Below are 18,210 nucleotides of genomic sequence, written 5' to 3' on the forward strand. Positions count from 1 at the left end.
GAGTTGAAATGCCCTTCAGCCATGATTAAATTAAATTAATTAGGGCGGCACGGTGGCACAGTGGTTAGCACTGCTGCCTCACAGCGCCAGGGACCTGGGTTCAATTCCCGACTCAGGCGACTGACTATGTGGAGTTTGCACGTTCTCCCCGTGTCTGCGTGGGTTTCCTCCGGATGCTCCGGTTTCCTCCCACAGTCCAAAGATGTGCAGGTTAGGTGATTTGGCCATGCTAAATTGCCTGTAGTGTTAGGTAAAGGGGTAAATGTAGGGGAATGGGTGGGTTGCGCTTCGGTGGGTCGGTGTGGACTTGTTGGGCCGAAGGGCCTGTTTCCACTCTGTTAGTAATCTAATCTAAAAAAAAATGGTGGAGTGGAATGGATGGGCTGAATGGCCTTACTTCAACCCCAATATCTTCTGGTCTTAGAGAGTCCATGCCCACCCTTCCATCTAGGGACTGGGACTTGGTGTGGATCTTCCGACCCGCCACCCACCTATCCCCGCCTAGCCAACACCAGATGTCTGTTTCCAGCTTCCACCCCCAGGATCAGAGACACTTTCAAGCTCCACTCAAACACTTACCTGCCCAGTTTCATATTTTCCCTGTTGCTTGAGAGCCTCAAATACTCCAACTGGCTCCAAAACTTTGCCTTCAGGTCGATTCCTGGGATAACAAAAAAAAAGCCGGATTTCAGAAAAGACCTCAATGACGGTATTGACAACCTGTAAGCTGCCTATGTACTCACAGCCACATTTTTGCACAGCACAGGATACTGCCATTCCCGAAAAATAAGAAAATTTAGTACAATTTACAGCTATTCAATGGCAAGTGACATTTGTGCTATTTAAGTGATAGGTAATGACTATCTTTAACAATAGAGGATCCAACCATCACCTTTTGACATTCAATGGCACACTCATCACTGAATCTTCACCATCAACATCATAGTCCTTACTGTTGACCAGAAAGTGAACCAGACTAGCCATCTAAATATTGGGGCTACACAGCAAGTCAGACGCTGGGAATTCAGGGAAATTCAGTCATGTGAAATGGCAGTTGCTGGCTTGGCCAGCATTTATTGTCCCCATTCCTAATTGCACCTGGAGATGGTGGTGCAGATCTACTCTCCTGAACCTTTGCAGTCCTTGGAGTGTAGGTACAATGGCAATACCATTAGAGAGCTAGTCCAAAGATCTTGACTCAGCAACAGTAAAGGAATGGCGATATATTTCCAGCTCAGGATGGTGATTGGCTTGGAGGGGAACTTGCAGCGGAAGAGGCTCCCATGTATCTGCGGCCCTTGTCCTTTGAGATGGAAGTGGTCGTGGATTTGGAAGGTGCTACCTGAGGATCTCTGGCGAATTTCTGCAGTGCATTTTGTAGATGGTACACACTGCTGCTACTGAGCGTCGTGGTGAACAGAGTGGACATTTGTGGATGTGGTCCAGAATGTGGTGCTAAGAAGTTCTCCTCCTCTCTCTACAAAGATCTGTGTCTCTCTCACTGCAACCCCCAGGTTGTCTCCTCTGCCCTGAAGCAGCTACCTCCCCCCAGCTCCATCCCCCCCCCCCATTTATCTCTCCACTCCGGAGACTCCCTGCCTCATTCCTGATGAAGGGCTTTTACTCGAAATGTCGATTTTCCTGCTCCTCGGATGCTGCCTGACCTGCTGTGCTTTTCCAGCACCACACTCTGGACTCTAGTCTCCAGTACCTGCAGTACTCATTTTCGCCTAGCCTATTTGTGGATGTGGTGCCAATTAAGTGGATTGCTTTTTCCTGGGCGGTGTCAAGCTTCTTGAGAGTTGTTGGTGTGGCTGCCATCACACTCCTTACTTGTGCCTTGTGGATAATAGACGGACTTTGTGGAGTCAGAAGGCGAGATCCTCGCCGCAGTATTCCTAACCTCTGATATGTTTTAGTAACTACTGTATTTATTTGGCTAGTCCAATTGAGATTCTTGTCAATGGTAACCTCTAGGATGTTGATAGTGGGGAATTCTGTGATAGTAACACCATTTAATGTCAAGGGACAGTGGTTAGATTGTCTCTTACAGTCATAGAAAGGTACAGCATGGAAACAGACCCTTCAATCCAACTTGTCAATTCCAACCAGATATCCTTACGTAATCTCATTGGGCCAGCACTTGGCCCAAATCCCTCTAAACCCTTCGTATTCACATACCTATTGGAGCAGGTCATTGCGTGGCAATTGTGTGGCAATCATGTTACTTTCCACTTTTCAGTCTAAGCCTGGATATTGTCCAGATCGTATTGCATTTAAACATTGACTGCTTAGTATCTGAGGAGTTGTGAATAGTATTGAACATTGCACCATCATCAGTAAAATCCTTAATTCTGGCATTCTGATGGAGGGAAGGTCATTGGTTCGACCTAAGATACTACCTTGAGGAACCCCTGTAGTAATATCCTGGTGTTGAGGTGACTGGTCTCCAATAACCACAATCATTTTCCTTTGTGCCAGGTCTGATTCCATCCAGAGAAATTGTCCCCAACATTAATTTCAGTTTTCCTAAGGCTCCTTGATGGCACATGCAGCCTTGATGTCAAGGGCTATCACACTCAGCTCCCCTCTGAAATTCAGCTCTTCTGTCCCATGTTTGAACCAAGTCTGTATTGAAGTCAGCGTCTTGAGCCCTGGCAGAACCCAAACTGGGTGTCATTGAACCATTACTGCTGAGTAGGTGCTACTGGATAGCACTGTTTACAGGACCTTCCATCACTTTACTGATGATTGAGAGTGAACTGATGGGGCAGTAATTGGTTGGGTTGGATTTGTTCTGCGTTTTGTGTACAGGACATACCTGGACAATTTTCCACCTTGTCAGGTAGCTGCCAGTGTTGTAACTGTACTGAAAAAGCTTGGCTAGGTGAGCAGCAAGTTCTGGAGCACAAGTCTTCACTACTATAGCCGGAATGTTGTCAGGGCCCATAGCATTTGCAGTATCCAATGTCTCCAGCTGTTACTTGATATAATGTGGAATGAATCAAATAGGCTGAAGACTAGTATCTGTAATGCTGGGGACCACTGGAGGAGGCTGTGATAGATCATCCATTCAGCATTTCTGGCTGTGAAAGCTTTAGCCTTATCTTTTGCATCGATGTGCTGGGCTTTTCCATCATTGAGGATGGGGATATCCGTAGAGCATCCTTCTTCAGTGAGTTGTTTAGTTGTCCACAACCATCCATGACTGATGTGGCAAAAATGCATAACTTAGAACTGATGTGTTGGTTGTGCAATCATTTAGCTCTATCTATCACTCGCTGCTTATGCTAAATTAAAAAAAAACAAAAGAACTGCAGGCACTGGAAATCAGAAGCAAAAACACAAATTGATAGAAAATCTCCGCAAGTCTGGCAGCATCCGTGGAGAGAAACCAGAGTTAACATTTCAGATCCGGTAACCGCTCCTCGGAACTGACGGTAATTGGAAGAGGTTGATTTTTATGAAAAGATAGGATTGGGGAAAAGAGAGCAAGGAGTAAATGATAGGTGGAGATTGGGCCCAAAGAGAGAGAGAGAGAAGAACAACTGGACAGACAAAGGAGTGGATAACAGTCAGCCTAGGAGAATGAATGGCTATGAATGGGGACTATTAGTGGCTAACAATGGTAGTGTGTAATAGTAGACTGTGTGATAACAAGGCCTGGTGTGTGGGAGTTGGTTAAGGACATGAGAAAAGCTGCCTCAAACCCAGGTTGTAGACTCCCCAAGCGGAAAACGAGGTGCTGTTTTTGCAGCTTGTACTGAGCTTCACTGGTGCACTGCAGCTTGCCCACGACAGAGATGTTAGCTAGGGCACAGCGTGGTATGTTCAAGTGGCAGAGGCAACTGGGAGTTCAGGGTCTTTTTGCGGACAGAACATAGGTGTTCTGTGAACCAGTCACGGAGTCTACACTTCATTTTACAGTGGATTCAGGGTACTGGCAAATGGACCCCTTTATTCTCATGGACAGCAAGTTTGTGGGGTATTTCTCTAGGGAATTTCGGGCATTCCTAGACATCAATACAGCTCATCTGTTCTCTCGGAAACTGCCAAAGCTTATGCCAGAGGGTTAGTTATTTCATATTCCACAAGTAGGAAGCAACAGAAGGGTGAGCAGCAACGTCTCCCTGAAGCACGGTTGAAGGCAGCCGAGAAGGCCTACTTTGACAGACCCTCGTTGGTCAAACTACAGAGGATTATGGCACTGCGGTCTACACTAAATTCCGTGCTCACGCAGATGGCAAAGAAGGAGATGGCCTTTGCAAAGCAAAGGTTATACGAGCATGGTGACAAGCCAGACAAATACTTTGCATACCTTGCCAGAAAGAGAAGTGCCCCACAAACCATTACAGCGATTAGGGAAGGGTCTGGGAACCTAACATGTGATTCTAAAAAGATTAATGTGGCGTTCCAGAGATTCTACTCTAAGTTATATCAGTCTGAGAATTGTGAGGAGGGGCAGGCCAAAATGGAATCCTTTTTAGAGATCTGAAGTTCCCGGGTGTGACTCCTGAACAACACTCCTTTCTCAAAGCCATATTATCAGAGCAAGAAGTGCAGGAAGCTGTGAGGCAGCTTCAGAGTGGAAAGGTGCCCAGTCCTGATGGATTTCCCAGTGAATTCTATAAGGAATTTATAAGTATACTGTCAGGCTGAATATGTTTAATGATTCATACAGTCATGTTTGTCTCCCAACAACTCTGAGAGAGGCCAATATTTCACTTAACTTAAAAAAGAGAAGGAAGACTGTGCTTCATAAAGGCCCATCTCGCTCTTAAATGTGGACTTTAAGATCCTCTCTAAGACTCTTGCGTTAAGGCTGGAGACTGTGTTACCCCCTATTATTAAAGAGGATCAGACGGGCTTCATGAAGGAGGCTGCTTAATGTAATTCAAGCATGCCAACAGCAGTCAATTCATGGATTGGTGATTTCTTTCGATGCAGAGAAGGCATTTGACCGAGTTGAGTGGCCGTACCTTTTCTATACTCTAGACTGGTTTGGTCTGGGCGAAGTTTTCATAATTTGGGTAAAGGTTCTCTACAGTGTACCTCTCGCGGCGGTCATTACCAACGGGGTACGATCAAGCAATTTTAATATTTGTAGGGGCAGCTGGCAGGGCTGTCCCCTTTCACCATTACTTTTTACGTTGGTGATTGAACCGTTGGCAGAGACCATTCGTGGGGATCTCAATATATCAGCTCCAGAAGTGGGGTCAAAATTACATAAGGTCTCGCTGTATGCAGATGATGTTCTAATTTGTTTGACAAATCCAGCAGTCTCAGTGCCTTGCCTGATACAATGCATTCACACATTTGGCGCTTTTTCAGGGTATAAGATAAATTTTGCTAAATCTGAGGCTATGCCTATGGGTGGTCTTATGAAAGAGTTGGCTCTTGAGAGTGACTATAGATTCCCATTTAGGTGGTCACAGGCAGGTTTTGTGTATTTGGGCATATTCATTACTCCAGTTCTGGATTGGCTGTTCAAAGCCAATTTTACTCAATTATTTGAAAAAATTAAACAAGATCTCCAAAGATGGGAGGCACTTCCAGTCTCATGGTTGGGTCGGAAAGCGCTTATTAAGATGAATATTCTCCCTCATTTGCTGTACCCTATACGGATGCTCCCCCTCATTTTTAATAAACAAACGCTCAGGAGACTGAACAGTAAACGGCCCCTCATTAAATTAGCCAAACTGCAGTTGCCTCACAGATTGGGGGGAGTAAACCTTCCAGACATTAAACATTACCAATTAAGCTCGCTTTTGACCTACGTAAGTGATTGGGTTTGTGGGGACCCTCTTTCAATATGGCTAGATATCGAAGTCTCCCAGGCAAGGTGCCCCCTGACCAGTTTGCTGTTTTTGAACAAGCTGAGGACAGTTAGGGAATATTGCCATAACCCAATAGTCATCAATACTGTTAAAGCATGGAGGGCAATTCGGCAGAGGGAAGGTAATATTGGCAAAACATCTTTGTTTACACCTTTCGTGGGCATGCCGGGTTTTCAACCAGGTATGATAGATTCAGGATTTAAACGTTGGGCAGCTAGGGATATATCTTGCAGGGGTGATTTATTTGAGGGAGATGTAATGATGTCTTTCGATCAGTTAGTACAGAAGTACGAGTTACCTAATAGAGACCTCTTTCGTTTTTTTCAAGTTAGGGATTTTATTCAAAAAAAGACCACACTTTTGACTGATCCCTACAAATCTGACATAGAAATAGGGGTACTAAGGGCTAAGATTACACTCTTTGTCAGTACTCTATATCACCAATTGGGGGGTGCCACCTCAGATGAGTCTGATCGACTCTGCAAGGTGTGGGAAAGAGAGCTGGGTGTTGAAGTTTCTTCAGAGGCATGGGAGGATATTTGGGAGAATGCAAGGAAGATATCAATTTGCAATAGGATCCATGCTTTACAGTTGAAGATTCTCCACAGGGTCCACTTAGCCCCAGACCGTTTGTCAAAATTTAAACCAGGGGTATCTTCAGCATGCCCCAAGTGTAATGTCTGTATGCGTACTCTTACCCATTGTCTTTGGTCTTGTGGCAGGCTTCAAACATATTGGAGCACTGTGGTGGGTGCAATGAAGAGGATTTTACGTGTAGGGGTGGAGAAGGACCCTATTTCGCTCCTTTTGGGCCTACCCATTGTATTTCCTGCAGACTCGCATAACGCAAAACCTTTCAATATTCTTACATTCTGTGCAAGGAAGAATGTCTTGCTCGGTTGGATATCAGAAAACCCCCCCAGGCCTGTTGGGTTGGCGGAAGATTGTTATGGAGCATATTCCCCTGGATTTTATCACAAATATGGTACACCACAAAACTGAGAATTTTTACAAGACATGGCAACCCTTTTTGAAATACCTGGACACAGATTTATCTGCCACACTAACAAGGGCTTTTATACAGCCGTAACGATTGTGTTTCATGAGTCCAATATCCAGGGAGAAGGAGCTGTGAATGTATGAGTGTTTTGTTTGGCTGGGCTGAGTTATTACTATTTATTTGTTTGTTGTTAGGTATTTATTTAGTTAGTTAAATAGCTAGTTTAGGGTTTTTTTAATTTTATACTTCTCTATATATGATTATGCATTTGTATAGGAGGGTGGGCTGGGGAATGTTTTATTTTTTGGGTTTAGATTTGTACTATTTTTGTACTGTTTTGAATTGCATTGTTTTGTATTTGGTGTAATATTTAAAAATCTATTTTTTCTTAATAAAAATATATAAAAAGCAATTGTACAATCCTATACATTGGGGGTATAAAACCAAAACAAAATTGAACAATTGGGGGAAGAATTGCCAAAGACCAACAGATGTAGCTACTAGTCAGACCTCTCTGAGAGGTACCTGTCTAGAGAAGGAGTTTGCACAGAGAAAAACATCGACAACGACCTGGAGAGCAAATCTACAGAGGAAGATACACAGGGAAGATTCGACAGGGGGCTGGAATTGAAATTTGAATTTCTGGTAAATCTTAATCGGGAGTTTATTGGTCTAATATTATAGAAGGGAAAGTAAAAGATAGGTTAGAGGAAGGAGTTGTAAATAATTGTTATACTTTAAGAAATGAAGCTGTTAAGTTTTATTTTAAATAGTTATTGGCCTCTTGAATTTTCACAGATTACTGCACAGAATAAATTTTTTCTGTGTTGTTAATTTTAATTAAGCAGGGTGGGGGGTTTGCCCTGTGTCGTAACAAAGTTAATCCAAGGGCCCACATGCTTTTCTGCTGGTTTAGGTTTAAAAGAAAAAGCATACTTGCATTGCTGCAGTGCCTGTTACATCTTTGAGACATCCCAAAACACATAACTTCAGTGAAGTACTTTCACAGTGAAGTCATTGCTGTAATGTGGAGAAACATGGCAATCAATTTACATACAGCAAGATCCTACAATCAGCAATGTGAGAATGGTCCAGGAAGCGAATTGTGATGTTGGTTGAGGGATAGTGAGGTCATAAGTTATAGGAGCTAAAGTAGGCCCTTCCATTCATCAAGTCTGCTCCACCATGAGATCATGGCTGATTTGATAATTCTCAATTCCATTTTGTTGCCTTTCCCATAACTCTTAATTCACTTATGGATTAAAAATTTGACTCAGTCTTGAATATAATTAACAATTCAGCCTCTGCAGTCGATGTTATCCTCAAAGGAAAAAAAGTCTCCAACTGTGTCTTAAAGTTGGAACCCTTTCTCTGTGACTGCGTCCTCTTGTCCTAGATTTTACTAAACATGGAAATGACCTTTTCACAATTACAATATTCTTTGGGGATTTGACAGGATATGTTCAATAAGGTTGCCTCTCATTCTTCTAAACTCCAATGAGTACAAGCCCACCAAATCTCTCCACTAAGAAAATCCCTCTATACCTTAGATAAGGAATCCAAAACTCATCACAATATTCCAGATGTGGTCCAAGTAATCCTTTGTACGAGACCAAACTTCCTACTCATCTTTCTTGTTGCAAAATGTTATTAAATGGCTATAAAGTTTTTGGATGGAAGCATGTTTTGGAATTGGGACTGCTTTTTGTATAGAGTCACTCCCATGTCTTGATCCATCCATATCCCCTCTCCAGTTTCAAGCCTTGCTTCGTATCCATTAACGAGAGTGTGGTGCCTTGCCTCATGCCCCTACACCTCCCCGCACTCCAAAATCACCACTCAATGATCTTCTCCCAACACAGTTTGTTGTGTATTGTTCGCAGGGGCAAGATTCCAGACGCTTTATTACCCACTTTCTCAACCTGTCTTGTCAACTTCAATAATCCATACCCCAGGTCCCTCAGTTCCTGCTTTCCTGTAGAATTGTTTGCTTTGGTTTATAGTGGCTCTCCACGTTCTCCCAAACAAACATCTAACAACTCATAGAATTAAACTGAACCTGTCACTTGTCTCCTGAATCCACCAACATGTGCCTAGTATTTCCAATTTTTTTTTGGGTCACCTGCCAACATTATAGGTGTCCTTTGTTAAAGTTCCAGTTTTTAACACGGAATCATTCCAAGTGGATTATATAAACTACTTATTGTTGGAGCAGATGAATCTGTCAGGGAATTCCCGGGAGATACAGGAATTGAGGATCTAGACTAAGGGGACTCCCCTCAGGCTGAGGCCCGGGGCCTGTACTCCTGGCCTCCCGCTTACCTGGACGACAGGAGCCGGGCATGCTGCTGGCGCTGGCCCACACCGCAGGCCGAGCAAGCGGTCAGGGCCCGGAGCCGGAGCGCGGGGTTTGTGGCCAAAGCCGAGAGGCAGCGGCTCAGAGCCGGGGCCGCCATTGATGCTGAGGGGCCCGACGGTCAGCGAGTCCCGGACACACGGCCCGGCCCTGGGGATCGGCAATGCCTGAGTCCGCTCTCCTGTGGCGTCACTGCAGGCTAGGACCCCACTCTCTCTCCGGGTGACTCGGCTCTCTCTCTCTCTCCGGGCTGCGGGCGGCCTCTCTCTGTCTCCTGCCCCGATCCCGGGAGTCTGCCCCGAACAAAGATGGCGGCGGTCTGGCGGGTTGCCATGGGGACGGGGCCTATCGCGGCCTGAAGCCTGCGCCGCTGAGTCAAGGTCAGAGCCGTGAGTGCAGCTTGTCTCAGATAAAATAATGCAGGGGGGTGTTTTTGACTCATTAGCTGGAAATATATCGTAAAATTCAATACTCAGATGTACAAACTGAGCGGTAAACGTGACTTTGTTGTACAATTAGCCTGTATTTAAATAATAATAATTTTTTGTAAGCTTCACCGTTGTTTGTAAACGACTGTGCTAAATAACGTTCTCATTCTTCAAATAAAATATTCATAAAATTTAATTATTTAGAATAGTCTCTGAGGCTGAAATGAAATTGTTACATTTCTAGGAGGTGTTACATTTAAACTACTTGTCATTGAATTTTCTTTTCAAATAATTGTCCTGTTTCTTTTTAATGTCTGTGTGTAACTTGTTCACAGGTTGTCTCCTTACTACCCTGTCTGGTCCAGTCTTGGTTGCTCAGGGGACAATGGCATGTGCTCTGAGAGTCAGAGATTGCTTCAAGCAGCAACTCGACCTTGTCCTGAAAGAGGATCATTCTATCCCTGAGGATCTATATTCTGAACTCCACTCCTGCCTCAACAGTACCCATTCCCCCGGCACAGTCTCCTTCGACTTGCTGAGAAAACTTCATAAATTCTTACAAGAGAAAGGTGAGTAATCTAGTTCTGGAATAGTTATCTTTGTGTTAATAGAATGGCTGCTGTGTATTAGATCTTATCTAGTACATTATTATCTGTCCAAATTTGGTATGGTTCTGCTGAACCATGGCTGGCACAGTTCTGATGAAGTTCCTCAACCTTTAGCCAGTATTATTAACTGCACTATCTCTTTTTTTCAGGGTTGATCTCTTTTCAAACTTTGGTTTTGCCAAAGCTTTCTCTTTATTTATAGATACTGCAAGGCCTACTGAGTATTTCCAGTATTTTGCTTTTACTTACAATAAAAGTCATGTTTTCCATAGCTGTTTAAATTATTCTGTATCTTTTATTTTACTCATTCACAAGCAGTGGGTGTCCTGGCTGGGCTAATATTTATTGTCTATGCCAAACTGCCGTACAGAAGGTAGCTGTGAGCCACTGTCTTGAACTGTTGCAGTCCTTTGGGTGTAGGGACACCTACAGTTCTATTAGCAAAGGTATTGTAGGATTTGGAACTAGTGACAGCGAAGGAATGATGATATCATTCAAATCTTAGGGCCACTTAAGGTCAGAAGTGGGCACGTTCGCTGATGATTGCATAATGTTCAGCACCATTTGTGACAACTCAGATAATGAAGCAGTCTGTGTTCAGTGCAAAAAGACCTGGACAATATCCAGGCTTGGGCTGATACATGGCCAGTAGCATTCAAACCACACAGTTGCCTGGCACTGAGAGAATGTAACCATTGCCATTCATATTCAATTGCATTACCATCACTGAATCCCCCACTGTCAACATCATGGCGGTAACCATTAAACAGAAACTGAATTGGACTGGTCATATAAATACTGTGGTTGCAAGAGCAGGTAAGAGGCCAGAAGAAGAGTCACTGGACTCGAAACATTAACTCTGTTTTAACTCTCACAGATGCTGAGTTTCTCCAATATGTTTTGTTTTGTTTGTTTCCGATAATAATCTGCCTTCCTGTTTTTAATCCCAAAGTGGACAACCTCCCATAATATACTGCATCTGCCATGCAGTTGCCCACTCACTCAGCTTATCCAAATCACACTGAAGCACCTCCGTATCTTCTTACAACTCTCCCCCCGCTCCCCCCGTTTATGTCATCTGCAAATCTGGAGATATTGCATTTTGTTCCCTCACCTGAATAATTTCTGTATGTGAATAGCTGGGGTCTAAGCATCAATCCCTGTGGTAGCCCACTAGTCACTGCCTGCAATTTGAAAAAGACCCATTTATTCCTACTCTTTGTATCCTATCTGCCAACCAGTTTTCTTTCCATTTCAACACACTACCTCCAATCCCATGTAACTTGAATTTTACACACTAATTTCTTACCTGGGACTTTGTTGAAAGCCTTCTGAAAGTCCAAATAAACCATATCCTTTGGCTCCCCTTCAACAACTCTTGAGTTGCATCCTTGAAGAATTCCAGTAGATTTGTCGAGCAACTCCTTTGTAAATCTGTGCTGACTTTTTCCAATACTGCCATTGTTTTGTAAGTGCTCAGCTTTTAATTCTTTTACAATGGACTCTAATATTTTCCTTATTGGTGTCAGACTCGATGGTGTATAATTCACAGTTCTCTCTTGGTTACATTAGCTAACATCCGATCCGTAAGAACTGTTTCAGAGTCTGTAGAAGCTTTGATGACCACCAATGCCTTTTTTTAAGGCCACTTCCTTAAGTATTCTGTGATGTAGATTACTCCTCACTAGACTTTGTCTTCACAGCATTTCAAGTGTGCTATTTGAGTCCTCCTTTGTGAGCGCAAAGTTTAGTTGCTTAGCTATTCCTCTGTTCCCTATTATAAATTGCCCTGTTTCTAACTGTAAGGGACTTATATTTGTCTTCACCAATCTATTACTCTTCATACACTTGTAGAAGCTTTTACAGTCATTTTTTTTTAACTTCCCCACAAGCTTACTCTCATATTCTATTTTCACTTTCTTAATGAATCCCTTTTTCCTCCTTTTTTGAATTCAAAACTGCTCCCACTCCTCAGGTGTGTTACTTTTTTTTTGGCCAATTTGTATGCCTCTTCCTTGGGTTTAATGCTACCTTTGTCTTCCCTTGTCAGTCATGGTTTGGTTATCTTTCCCATTTCACTTTTGCAAGAGACAGGAATGAACAATTGTTGGAGTTCACTTGTGCCCTTAGTATGCTTTTCTTTGCCTTTCCACTGTCATCTCTTTAAGCAATGTTTGCCCACAGGACATGGATGTCACTGGCTGGCCAGCATTTGTGCTGGTCCCTAACAGCCCTTGAGAAGGTGGAGTGACCATACTTCCTGAAGCAGTGCAGTTTGTGTGCTGCAGGTTGACCCACAATGCCTTTGGGAGGGAAATCCAGGGTGTTGACTCAGTGTGATTTATTTTTAAGTCAGAATAGTGAATGCATGGAAGGGAACTTGAAGGTAATGGTGTATCTGCTGCCCTTGTCCTTCTAGTCAGTGGATTTGGAAGGAGCTAAGGATCGTGCACCACTGCAATGGTGGTTAGATCATCTCTTAATAGAACAGGTATTTGCCAGGCAATTATGTGGCACGAATGTTACTTTCCACTTTTTAGCCTGAACCTGGATATTGTCCAGATCTTATTGCATTTAAACATGGCCTGCTTCAGTATTTGAGGACTCACAAATGGTCCTGATCATTGTGCAATCATCGGCGAACATCTGGTCTTATGATGGAGGGAAGGTCATTGATGAAGCAGTTGAAGATTAGATTAGATTAGATTAGATTACTTACAGTGTGGAAACAGGCCCTTCGGCCCAACAAGTCCACACCGCCCCGCTGAAGCGTAACCCACCCATACCCCTACATCTACATCTACATCTACCCCTTAACTAACACTACGGGCAATTTAGCATGGCCAATTCACCTGACCTGCACATCTTTGGACTGTGGGAGGAAACCGGAGCACCCGGAGGAAACCCACACAGACACGGGGAGAACGTGCAAACTCCACACAGTCAGTCGCCTGAGGCGGGAATTGAACCCGGATCTCTGGCGCTGTGAGGCAGCAGTGCTAACCACTGTGCCACCGTGGTTGGGCCTGGACACTAGCCTGAGGAACCTGTGCAGAGATGTCCTGGAGCTGAGGTGACTAACCCCGAACAACCATAATCATCATCCTATGTGCCACGTATGACTCCAATCCAATAAGGAGTTATCCCTGATGCCCATTAATTCCAGGTTTGCAAGAGCTCCTTGATGCCACACTCTGTCAAATGCAGCCTTGATATCAAGGGCTGTCATTCTCCCCTTCCCTCTGGAATTCAGCTCTTTTGTCCATGTTTAAATCAAGGCTGTAATGAGGTCTGGACCTGAGTGGCCCTGGTGGAACCCAAACTGAGCAGGTTATTGCTGAGCAGATGCTGCTTGATAGCACTGTTGATGACACCTTGATCGAGAGGAGACTGATGGTTGTAAGTTTGCTCGGTGAGCTGGAAGGTTTGTTTTCAGCCCTTTTGTCACCATACTAGGTAACCTCATCAGTGAGCCTCTGGTGATGATGAGGTTACCTAGTATGGTAACGAAATGTCTGAAAACAAACCTTCCAGCTCACCGAGCAAACTTACAACCTTGAACCTCAACCTGAGCTACAAATCTTCTCGAAAATTGCAAAGTAGACTGATGGGATTGTAATTGGCCATGCATTCTTTACGTACAGGAGATACCCTGGGCAATTTTCCACATTAACAGGTAGATGCCAGTGTTGTAACTGGACTGGAACAGCTTGGCTAGGGCAGTGACAAGTTCTGGAGCACAAGTCTTCAGTCCTATTGCTGGGATGTTGTCAGGTCCCATAGCCTTTGCAGTATCTAATGCCTCCAACTGTTTCTTGATATCATTTGGAGTGAATTGATTTGGCTACAGACTGGTATCTGTCATGCTGGGGACCACGGGAGGAGGCCAAGATAATCATCCACTTGGCACTTTGGCTGAAGATGACAGGAAATGCTTTAGCCTTACCTTTTTGCACTGATATGTTGGTCCCTTCCATCATTGAGTTGGGGATGTTTGTGAAGCCTCTTCCTGTAGTGAGTTGTTTAATTGTCCACCACCATTTACGACTGCATATGACAGGATTGAAGAGCTTGGACCTGACTGTTGGTTGTGGGATTGCTTAGCTCTTTTTATCACTTGCTATCTATGCTGTTTGGCATATAAGTTGTTCTGTTTGGCTTCATCAGGTTGACACCTCATTTTTAGGTACGCTTGCTTTGCTCCTGGCATGCCCTCCCGCACTCTCCATTGGACCAGGGTTGGTCCCCGGCTTGTTGCTAATAGTTGAGTGGAGGATATGTTAGGCCATGAGTTTGCAGGTTGTGTTGGAGTACAATTCTGCTATTGATGGCCCCCAGGGCCTCATGAATGCCCAGTGTTGTGTTGCTAGATCTGTTTGAAGTCTATCCCATTTAGTGCAGTGATAGTACCACATGATACGATGGACGTTATTCTCAATGTGAAGGACTGTGTGGTGGTTGCTCTTACCGATACTGTCATGAACAGATGCATCTGCAGCTGGCAGACCGATGAGGATGAGGTCAAGTATATTTTTCCCTCTTGTTGGTTCCCTCAATTCCAGCCGCAGACCCAGTCTAGCAGCTCTGTCCTTTAGACCTGACCAGCTTGATCAGTAGCACTGCTGCCAAGCCACTGTTGGTGGTGGACGTTGACATCTTTCACCCAGAGTGCATTTTGCATCCTTGCTACCTTCAGCGCTTCCTCTCGGTGTTGTTCAACATGGAGGAGTATTGATTCATCAGTGGGGGCAGGTTAAGTGGTAATTAGCAGGAAGTTTCCTTGCTTATGTTTCCTGAAATCACAAGGCTTCATGAGGTCTGCAATCAATGTTGAGAACTCCCAGAGTAACTCCCTCCTGACAGATATTCACTTCCTATCCCTGGTCACCCGACAGCTATGTCTCCAAGACCCAACTATGTTATATTTGTTTTTATCTATTTGTGTAATTCATACATTCATTTATTCATGTTATTGTGAATGCTCTGTGGATGAAGAAGCAAAGCCTTGCACCTCATCTTTTTTAATATTACTTGTCCCATTCTCATTTTTCACTGTGTCCCTGTTGATCCTGGCCTTTGCTTCCTCTGTCTATCAATCACTTTTCTTGTTCCCTTTCCTGTCTTTTGTTCTTGTCCTTGATTCTATTTCCTCTGACTCCCTGCATAGGTTCCCATTACCCAGCCATTTTAGTTTAAAACCACCCCAACCATTTGACTGAATGCTGCCCTAGGATAGCCCTGCTCAGGAGTAACCTGTCCAATTTGTACTATCTAACCTTCCTCAGATCCAGTCCCAAAGCCCCAAGGATCCCAATCCCAAGATCGCTGTATTTAAGTTTCTACTTTAAACTTACTTCCTAACTCTCTAAGGTTTGATTTTAGTACCTCCTTTTTTAATCTTTGTCATTTGTACCAATGTGTGCCATCACCACTGGCTGTTTACCTTCCCCCTCCAGAATGGCCTGTAGCTCCTCTTAGATTTCCTTGACCTAGCATGAGCGAGGCAACATACTATTCTTGTTTGTGAACATAGAAACACCTTTATATTCCCTTTCACTGTTGCATTCCCACACTTTCTAATGGCCCCTTTGCAACTGAGTCAATCGTGATGCAACAAATTTGGCTATTGCTGCTTTCTCAGGCAAAAGTGAGCTGCAGCTGCTGGAAACCAGAGTTTAGATCAGAGTGGTGCTGGAAAAGCACAACAGGTCAGGTAGCATCCGAGGAGCAGGAAAATCGATGTTTCAGGCAAAAGCCCTTCATCGAGAATAGAGGCAGGAAGCCTCCAGGATGGAGAGATAAATGGGGTGTGGTGGGGCTGGGGAGAAGGTAGCAAAGAGTACAGTAGGTGAATGGGGTGGGGTTGGAGGTGATAGGTCAGCGAGCAGGTTGGGGAAGGTAGCAAAGAGTACAATAGGTGAATGGGGATTGGGATGGAGGTGATAGATCAGACGGGAGGGTGGAGTAGATAGGTGGGAAGGGAGATGGGTAGGTCAGACAGGTCATGAAGCAGCGCTGAGCTGAAAGGTTGGAGCTGGGGTGAGGTGGGGGAAGGGGAAATGAGGAAACAGGTGACGTCCACATTGATGCCCTGGGGTTGAAGTGTTCCGAGGTGGAAGATGAGGTGTTCTTCCTCCAGGCGTCTGGTGGTGAGGGAGCGGCGGTGAAAGAGGCCCAGGACCTCGATGTCCTCGGCAGAGTGGGAGGGGGAGTTGAAATGTTGGGCCACGGGGTGGCGAGATTGATTGGTGCGGGTGTCCCAGAGATGTTCCCTGAAGTGCTCTGCAAGGAGGCGTCCATATTTCTGACTCAGTTGGCTAAATGACATCAAGTCCCCCCCCCTCGAATAAATCTCCCAAACAAGAGATTCCCTTATTCTCCCATAGCCTAAAGCCGGAGTCCATTGCCCCAGGTTTAAATCCTGGGGCTCCCACCAATGGGGTAAACGATGAGGTCTTGCCTCATTATCCTCCAAGCTTTCACCGTATTCAAAATGATTGGGCTCTTACACTTCAGACACGGATTTCATCTTATCAATGAATTAACAAGGGGACATCTTGGCTGCAAGGCTTCAACTTCAAGCCAAATCAACCCCGAATCCTCCTGTACCCAGTCACCCAGATATGTTCACAGGGTGCTTATTTAATATCTCTTCAAGCCTGGAAGGTCGACCACCACCACCTATCCCCCTCTTCTCAATTACCAAGATAAATAACAGTGGAAGAGGACATCCCTGCCAGCTGTCTCTCCCAATACTAACGTTATCTGACTTGTACCATTTGTAATGACTGCTGCCTTGGGATCATTATACAACACCGCGACCCACCAAGCAAAGGCTCCCACCAGACCAAAGCTCTCTAGGGCCCCAAACAGGGACGCCCATTCTACCCAGATAAACACATTTTCTGTGTCTAGGAAGATCACCAAACCCAGGATCAATTTTTGACGTCATACCTGCATTATGTAGAGTACCTTCCTGATATTGTTGGAGGAGCTACGGCCCTTGGTAAAACCCGTCTGATCTTCTTTAATAATATAGGCCAATACCTTTTCCAAACTCAGGGCCAGCACTTTTGACGAAAGTTTAAAGTCCATATTCAACAACAAAGTTGGTCTGTATGAAGCACATTCTTAGGGTCTTTCCCCTTCTTGAAAATAAGGGCGATGTTAGCCTTCCTGAGAGGGCAGAAGACAATCCTCTGTGTGTGAATAGCTATACATCCCCAATAGTGGCTTTACCAACACACATATGAATTCCTTATAAAACTCACTCTGGAATCCATCTGGCCCCAGTGCTTTGCCACCCTGGAGATGTTTTATTGCTTCCTGCACCTCTTGTATCATCATAGAGATGTACAGCACGGAAACAGACCCTTTGGTCCAACCTGTCCATGCCGACCAGAAATCCCAACCCAATCTAGTCCCACCTGCCAGCACCTGGCCCATATCCCTCCAAACCTTTCCTATTCATATACCCATCCAAATGCCTCTTAAATGTTGCAGTTGTACCAGCCTCCACCACTTCCTCTGGCAGTTCATTCCATATGCGTACCACCCTCTGCGTGAAAAGGTTGCCCCTTAGGTCTCTTTTATATCTTTCTCCTTTCACCCTAAACCTATGCCCTCTAGTTCTGGACTCCCCACCCCAGGGAAAAGACTTTGCCTATTTATCCTATCCATGCCCCTCATAATTTTATAAACATCTATAAGGTCACCCCTCAGCCTCCGATGCTCCAGGGAAAACAGCCCCAGCCTGTTCAGCCTCTCCCTGTAGCTCAAATCTTCCAACCCTGGAAACATCCTTGTAAATATTTTCTCAACCCTTTCAAGACTCACAACATCTTTCCGATAGGAAGGAGACCAGAATTGCATGCAGTGTTCCAACAGTGGCCTGTACAGCCGCAACATGACCTCCCAACTCCTGTACTCAATACCCTGACCAATAAATGAAAGCATACCAAACACCTTCTTCACTATCCTA

General features: G+C 44.6%; 2 protein-coding genes across 5 annotated transcripts in view; one reads left to right on the forward strand and one right to left on the reverse strand.

Moving 5' to 3' along the window:
- The window catches only part of poldip2 (polymerase (DNA-directed), delta interacting protein 2), a 74,341-nt gene extending 65,030 nt beyond the window's left edge, over positions 1–9,311 (reverse strand). For all 4 annotated transcript variants that reach the window (XM_072590114.1, XM_072590113.1, XM_072590112.1 and 1 more), the window contains exons 1-2: positions 9,160–9,311; positions 580–661 (exon numbers count right to left, since the gene is read on the reverse strand). In XM_072590114.1, the coding sequence (XP_072446215.1) occupies positions 580–661; positions 9,160–9,293 (216 nt within the window). In that variant the 5' untranslated portion in view covers positions 9,294–9,311. The remainder of the gene's footprint in view (positions 1–579; positions 662–9,159) is intronic.
- Positions 9,312–9,356: 45 nt separating this feature from the next.
- vma12 (vacuolar ATPase assembly factor VMA12) overlaps positions 9,357–18,210 on the forward strand; it is a 31,007-nt gene continuing 22,153 nt past the window's right edge. Inside the window, 2 exon segments of the mRNA XM_072590115.1 lie at positions 9,357–9,573; positions 9,957–10,190. Of these exon segments, the coding sequence (XP_072446216.1) occupies positions 9,357–9,573; positions 9,957–10,190 (451 nt within the window).

This window comes from Chiloscyllium punctatum, chromosome 19 (genome assembly GCF_047496795.1).
Source record: "Chiloscyllium punctatum isolate Juve2018m chromosome 19, sChiPun1.3, whole genome shotgun sequence".
Lineage (NCBI taxonomy): Eukaryota > Metazoa > Chordata > Chondrichthyes > Orectolobiformes > Hemiscylliidae > Chiloscyllium > Chiloscyllium punctatum.